The sequence below is a fragment of the Marmota marmota genome, unplaced genomic scaffold (assembly GCF_001458135.2).
Source record: "Marmota marmota marmota unplaced genomic scaffold, marMar, whole genome shotgun sequence".
In the NCBI taxonomy this organism is placed as follows: domain Eukaryota; kingdom Metazoa; phylum Chordata; class Mammalia; order Rodentia; family Sciuridae; genus Marmota; species Marmota marmota.
The window spans coordinates 29,583,435-29,590,853 of record NW_026000026.1 but is presented as its reverse complement, the minus strand read 5'-3'; the positions used below and the strand labels follow the sequence as shown (position 1 = coordinate 29,590,853).

The 7,419-nt window shown below is 41.6% G+C and overlaps 1 protein-coding gene across 1 annotated transcript in view; it reads right to left on the bottom strand.

Moving 5' to 3' along the window:
- Window positions 1-546, bottom strand: part of Pank2 (pantothenate kinase 2) — a 29,671-nt gene extending 29,125 nt beyond the window's left edge. Inside the window, 2 exon segments of the mRNA XM_015482608.2 lie at window positions 1-215; window positions 217-546. The exon segment at window positions 1-215 is cut by the window's left edge and continues 119 nt beyond it. Coding sequence (XP_015338094.2) covers window positions 1-215; window positions 217-531 — 530 coding nt within the window. The 5' untranslated portion in view covers window positions 532-546.
- Window positions 547-7,419: the final 6,873 nt, after the last annotated feature.

Here is a 7,419-nt window from a genome sequence, read left to right as displayed (position 1 = left end):
CGCCGGAATCCTCCTGCCTCCTCCGCGGCAGTCCAGCCTGAGCAGAGGCGCACCCTGGGCCGGCCGCCTCTTCCGTTGCGCCAAGGCACATCAAGCCAATCCAAGTAGGCTAGGGGCGGCCCAAGGGCCTCTCGTCCAATCGAATCTCTGACTCAAGTCGGATCGACCGCGTCCCCGTCCAATGAGAGTCTCCCAGTTCGGGGCGGGGCAAAAGGCGGCGGAGGAGAGGAGTATCTGGGCTCCGCGGAGGAGGAGGAGGTGTCGCGGAGAGGGGAGTGATGGCGGCGCTGCCCAATGGGCGCGTGGGTGGAGGGGCCGAACTCCTTCCTCCCTACCCAGTCTCCCCCACCCGGGGGCAGGTTGGTGCCCCGGCCTCCGGAACTCTCCCGGGATGCCCTCGTGTCCCGTCTCGCTGCTCCTTTTGCTCCCTCTTGGCTCGTGCCATCCTGCCGTCCTCCAGCCCAGTAGAGCCCCCTCAGCGACTGGCCTCCAGTCGTTGGCAGATGCAAGGGCTTGAACCGCGACGGACATAAGCCTTTGTCCCTGGGTCTGGTTCCGCAGCTACCCTCGAGGCCTCCAGCCCCTCCACACTATTTTGCACTTAGACTCCCTCCCCTAGCTTGTTTCACTAAGCCCCTCTCCTATTCCGCCTGCGCTGGAGAGATGTTCCGGGTACCAGAAGGAATGAAAGGACTGGGGTTGGTCTCCATGGCAACTGGAGGAAGGAGGAGGGATATAAATCCTTCACCATCCTCCTGTGGTGAAGGAGGGTGTGTGGGAGCCAGGAAGTTGGGTTGGCTTTTTGAAGGAGACCCAGAGCCACTTCGCTGTGGTGTAAAACATAGAAGGATTTGGCGGCCGCCTTGGAACTTGGATTTTTTTCCCCACTTTAGTCGTCTTCATTTTTCTTTTAAAGAGCAAAAATGGTTACAGTCCAGAGACCCCAGTATCTTTTGTATACCAAAAGCCCTTCCAGGCATTCCTTCCACCTAAGGCTGCCTAAGCTCTATATCCCCAAGGTACTTCCTCTACCCCGTCAAGTTTAACTGGACTGTGATCTTATATTGCTTGCTAATTATCCAGTAAGTGCCTACCCGAAGACTCTATAATGACCCTTGGGCCATAGCCCTTCTTTTTATTATTATTATTATTAATTTTTTTAAAAAATTATGACAGCGGAATGCATTACAATTCATATTACAGGGGTTGGGGTGGTGGCTCAGTGGTAGAGCACTTGCCTAGCATGTGTGAGGCCCTGGGTTTGAGTCTCATTGCCACATATAAAGATCCATTTACAACTAAAATAAATATATGTTTTAAAAAACACCAATTCATATTACACATATACAGCACAAGTTTTTCATATCTCTGGTTGTATACAAAGTATATTCACACCATTTGTGTCTTCATACATGTACTTTGGATAATGATGTCCATCACATTCCACCATCATTTCTATCCCCATGCTCCCTCCCTTCCCCTCCCACCCCTCTGCCCTATTTAGAGTTTGTCTGTTCCTCCCATGCTTCCCTCCCTATCCCACTATGAATCAGCCTCCTTATATCAGAGAAAACATTCGGCATTTGGTTTTTTGGAATTGGCTAACTTCACTTAGCATTATCTTCTCCAACTCCATTTACCTGCAAATGCCATGATTTTATTCTTTTTTATTATTAAGTAATATTCTATTGTGTATGTATGGCACATTCATCTGCTGAAGGGCCATAACCTTTCTTTTCTTCACGTCTCCCATCATGACTGGTAGTAGCAGGCTGAACAAGAAGATTAAGTTTCCTGGAATAGAATTCCCATGGTCATTCCAGAGCACCTCTCCCTGAGGAATGATTGGAAACCCTATTTCCTAATTTGAAATTCCAGCTCCTTCAGAAGCCACCCCAGATGAACCTCCTAGAATCAAAAACACCTGTAGCTATTCTTCTACATATTAGTGCCCAACATCGCATATCTCTCTGCCTCCTACCCCTGCCCCCAAATATGGTCTTCCTTGACTTGAGGGAACTTCCGTCTAAGTTTGTGAATTCTCATAGATCATCCTGAAGAACCAAAGAATCATCTTCATCATCTCTTGGCTACCAAGAGGCAATCCAACATCAAAACAGTGCCAGGAATCTGTGTAGTGTTTTTGCAGTCACCAAGTGCCTTCACATCTCACTTTATTCCAAAAGAAAGATGTGAATGATGAGGCATATTATCCAAAATACACAGCTTTCAAAATGACAGAGGTCTGGGGATGTAACTCAATGGTACAGTGCTTGCCTGGCAGAGAGGAAGCCCTTTGGTTCCATCCCCAGCACAGGGAGGGAAAAAAAAATGATACCCTAGACTCCTGGGAAGTTCAGCTACTGTCTGCCTTTTGCTTACCAATAGAAGGAACAGATTCAGTGAAATTCCAATAAATACTGACTTTTTCTCCTCTTAAATACGTGTATTAGTCTTCACCTATTGTAGTGTATTTGTGAACTTGCTGACAATCTGGCAATTATTAAAATTTATCTAAAAAGATGAAGCATATACCAATAGCAACAAGATAGCTTGTTTCTAATCCTAAATCAGAAATGCAAATAAATTGAGCAAAATAAACCAAAAACTAAAGAATACATACTGAGTCAACCGAGGTAGTATATGCCTGTAATCCCAACAACTCAAGTCTGAGGCAGAAGGATCAAAAGTACAAGGCCTGCCTCAGCAACTTAAGCCCTAAGCAATTTAGTGAGACCCTATCTCCAAATAAAAAATAAAAAGGGCTGGAGATGTAGCTCAGTGGTAAAGCACCTCTGGGTTCAATCCCCAGTATCAAAAAATAAAATATGTATATTTTGTGTATACACACTAACACACACACACACACACACACACACTGCTGTATGGTTCAGATATTAAGTTCAGATGCTGGGGATACATATAGCTTAGTGGTAGAGCACCTGCTAAGCATGTTCAAGTGCTCAAGGCTCTGGATTGGATCCCCAGCACTACAATAAATTAAGTTCAAAATTAGTAGAGGATGTGAGAGGTGTGGATGATGGTCACTTTAGGGAAAGAAGGAACGAAGTAATGAAAGGGACCAGGAGGCTGGTGATGTTTCCTTGATGGCTGGTGGTTACATAAGTGTGTTCACTTTATAATATTTCATCAAGATGTTAACTTACGATTTGTGCACTTTTCTGTATACATGTTATACTTAAATTATTTATTTTTGAAAAGAGTAATTGAATATTTGCCTTGGAGCAAAGTAAGGTAAACAACTCCATGAGTAAGCTTAGATTTTTATTTTTGAAAACGTGAAATTGTTGGCCAAGTTTGGTGGTTCTCACCTGTAATACCAGCAATTTGGGAAGCTGTAAGCAGGAAGATTGCAAGTGCAAGGCCCGAAGCAACTTAGCGAGACCTTGTCTCAAAATTAAAAAATAAAAAGGGCTGGGGATGTGGCTCAGTGATTAAGTTCCCCCTGAGTTTAATCCCTGGTACCAAAAAAAAAAAAAAAAGAAAGAAAGAAAGAAATTGTTGCCAGGCACAGTGGTGCATGCATGTAGTCCCAGCTACTCAAGAGGCTGAGGCAGGAAGATTGCAAGTTTGAGGCGAAAGTGGGCAACTTAACAAGACTATCTCAAAAAATTTTAAAGGTCTAGGATTGTGGCGCAGTGGTAGAGCGCTTGCCTCACAAGTGTGAGGCACTGGCTTTGATTCTCAGCACCACATATAAATAAATGAATAAAATAAAGGTCCATCAACAACTAAAAAAATATTTTAAAAAAATGTAAAAGAAAAGAAACAAAAGTGATTGGGGGCATAACTCAGTGGTAAAGTGCTCCTGGTTTTGATCTCTAGTACCACTACCACCACCACCCCCAAAAAAGTGAAATCATCACAGAAGGAGATCCAAGGATTCCTGGGAAAAGGGAATCTCAACTCAGGACAAGTGAACTTCTTGACAAAGATAGCAGAAATTAATTTAAGGATGTATCAGTTAAAGGCACAGAAATTTATTTTGGAGAACAAGAAATGCACATTTAAGGAAAAATGCAGACCATTTTGAGACTGAGAGACACTTTGGGGGTTCTCAGGCTCTTCTTTTAAAGGTTTATGGTACTCTTGTCAATCTCAGGATCCTTAGGCTGACGTGGTCTTCATTATTTGGTCAGTAGATAACATTGGAAAGTACCCTAGATTATAAATTTCCTAAAATACCCTTCTTCTTTGCTTAATCTGTTTATTACATGGTGTAATTAACCGTGCACAGGTAATTTTCATAACTGGATGAATTTAAAGTAACTCAAAGATTTATAGATTTCCCAGAAATTTGAGAGTGATAAACCTGGAGGAACTAATGTGGGAAGTGACAGCCATGGAAAGTTCTGCAGAACTTCACATTAAATTTATATTTCCTTGTCCTTCCTTTTATCTCCTTTTTATTTATTCTATTTTTTCAACTTTACTTCACAATGAAAGTAGCATTTAAGAAGTTTCACTTCTCCATGGTTATTATAATAGATTTTTAAATTTTTTTAGATAACATTATTAAGTTCTTTATCACTCTTCTAAGTCCAGGAGAAGCCATTTTTCTGGTGTATACAGCAGAGTAAACAGCAAATGGACATGGTAAGCATAGTACTTCAGAGGAACTCACCTTATGCTAAAGGAAGGCCTTGCAAATCTAGAACCATTTCTATAATGAAACATCGTACAAATCATTCATCTGTCATGTTAATTGCTTATTGCTGGGTAAAAATAACCCCCAAACTTCAACTGAGGCAGTAATAAATATTTATGTATTATCTCAGTTTCTGAGAGGAAATCAGGAGTGTCTTAGCTGGGAGGTTCTGGCTCAGGAGCTTCTAAGAGGTTGCAGTCATTTGAAGATGTAATGGACTGGAGGATCCTGCCTAGTTGTCATCCGGCTGATAAAGTGGTACTGGCTGTTGGCAGGAAGTCTCAGCTCACCAGTTGAGTCTCCAAAGGGTTGCTTGAGTATACTCACAGTGTAGCAACTGGCTTCTCCCAGACCTAGTGATCCATGAGAAAACAAGATAGAAGTGGCAGTGTCTTTTATGACCTAGCTGGGAAGTCATACTCCATTGTTTATCCTATTACACAGATCAGTTCTAATCACTATGGGTTAGTACTACAAGGATGTGAATATCACAAGGGAGAGGACCCAGGACAACATCTTGGACTCCACAGTCTGTCTTGTAGCACCCAGTGATTGGCATCCTCATCTCTTTATTTCTACTCTCTTAAGAGCCAGGAGATAGACCCTATCTGAGTTGGCATTTCAGCTACTAAAGTAGAGCATCACTGGAGAATAAAAATTAAGATATCATTGCAAGAGGCCACAGAGGTTTCTAGACCAAGTTTTTTTTACTTTTTATTAATGATGCTAGGGACATAGTATAGATCAGACCTCTTTTAATCCCAGGTTCTTTATTCTACAACGTAAAAGTATGTGTGCATCTCCCTCCCCTACCCCTCCAAAGAAATGAAAAACATGAAGTTCTTAAGCCCCTAGATGCTCTTCCAAGACTTGGATGCTGGCCCAGATTCCTCTATCAAAGAGAGTAGAGATGGGAGCAGGTTGTTTTTTTGGTAGTACTATGGATTGAGCCCAGGGGCACTTTATCACTGACTATACCCCCAGGCCTTTTTATTTTTGATTCCAAGTTAGGGTCTTGCTAAGTTGGCCGGTCTGGCCTCAGACTTATGATTCTATCGCCTCAGCTTCCCAAGTCACTAGGACAGATGTGCACTATCCATCAAGCACACACATACACTAACTAGAACGTGGCATTTTGGTGGTCCCACCTCAGCTCATCATAAGCAATGTAAAAGCATTGACTGCTTTCACAAAACCTGTCTCAAGCAAATAGAGAAAGAAAATTCAAGATGAAATACAATTTTAGAACAACTAGAATTTTCTAGATATGGAAGATCCAATCCCTTTCCAAATATTAAAAGGATTGAACAGGAACTGGAGACACAATTCAGTGACAGAGCAGCACTTGCCTGGCATGCATGAGGCCCTGGGTTCCATCCCTGGCACCCAGGAAAAAAAAGAAGAAAAGGGTTGACTATTTTTCACACTCGAGGCCTATCTTATCTTTGATAAATATTCCTGATGGGTACTATTAACTCCTTGACAACTGTAATGGTCTCATCCTTTAATAGTAGTTAGAGAAGGAATCTGGGTTCAAATAAGTTTGCAAAATACAAGAAAATTTAAGTGCAACCTCTTAATGTTTTTAACATGCTGAATGAAAGCATGATAAATCTTTAAGAAGAGGCTGGGGTGTGGAGGTCATGTGGGTGATTCCCAAAAGTAATTAACTACAGAACTATTTTTCACAGAACTTCTGATTCCTCAGAACACACTTTAAGCCATTCCTCTCTGAGAATAATATCACTTGCCGGTTATATTAAAGGCAATGCTTCTTTCTATTGTGAAAAACTCGATAACTGGGAATATTTTCACTCCCAAATAAACCTATTCATAGAAGCATCTGTCCCCTGAAAACAAGTTTGTCTTGATTTTTCCTAAACTGCTCTACTTCCCCACTTTCTATGCTTCTGTACTTCTCTTAAAGGTACCACCCTTTCTTTCCATTGCTGTAACTTGATTCTTCCTCTCATTCGCTTGAATCCAGCACTGTTCAAGAGGAAATATAATGTAAACCATATGTGTAACTTAAAATGCTTCTGTAGCCATGCTTAAAAAGGCAAGAAGGAACAAATTATTTTTAATATTATATTTTATTTAATTGGGCATATCCAAAATATTAGTTCAACATGTGGCATTGGTCATATTACAAGTGTTTAATAGCCACATATGTATAGTGGCCATCCTAGAGAAAAGGCTCTAATCAGTAATTTATTTTCTTTGCCTCCTAAAAGGTTGCCATGCCTACTTTCTCTCCTCCCCAAACTCCCAAATTTGTGTGATTAAAGATTGTTCTGCTTATAATCCTATTTTTTTTTAATTTTTTAAAAATATTTATTTATTTTTTAGTTTTTGGCGGACACAACATCTTTGTTTGAATGTGGTGCTGAGGATCGAACCCGGGCCGCACGCATGCCAGGCGAGCGCGCTACTGCTTGAGCCACATCCCCAGCCCCTATAATCCTATTTTTGTTGAAAATATTTTGGTGGTTCTTCTACAAAGTAAAGTTCAAACGACTTAACATCCAAAGAACCTCACTTTTGACATCTTCCCACTTTTCCCTATTACTTCCCAGATGCTTGCATAACATGTTCTAACAAAACAAGCCTCGGGTTCTCCAGATAGGCTCTACTCTGACCCAACTCCAAACCTCAGATCATCCTTTGTCTCTACATGAAATTCCTTTCCACTTATCAAATTCCTTCTACTTACCAAAATCCAACCCAGCTTCCACGGCACAACAAAGTGA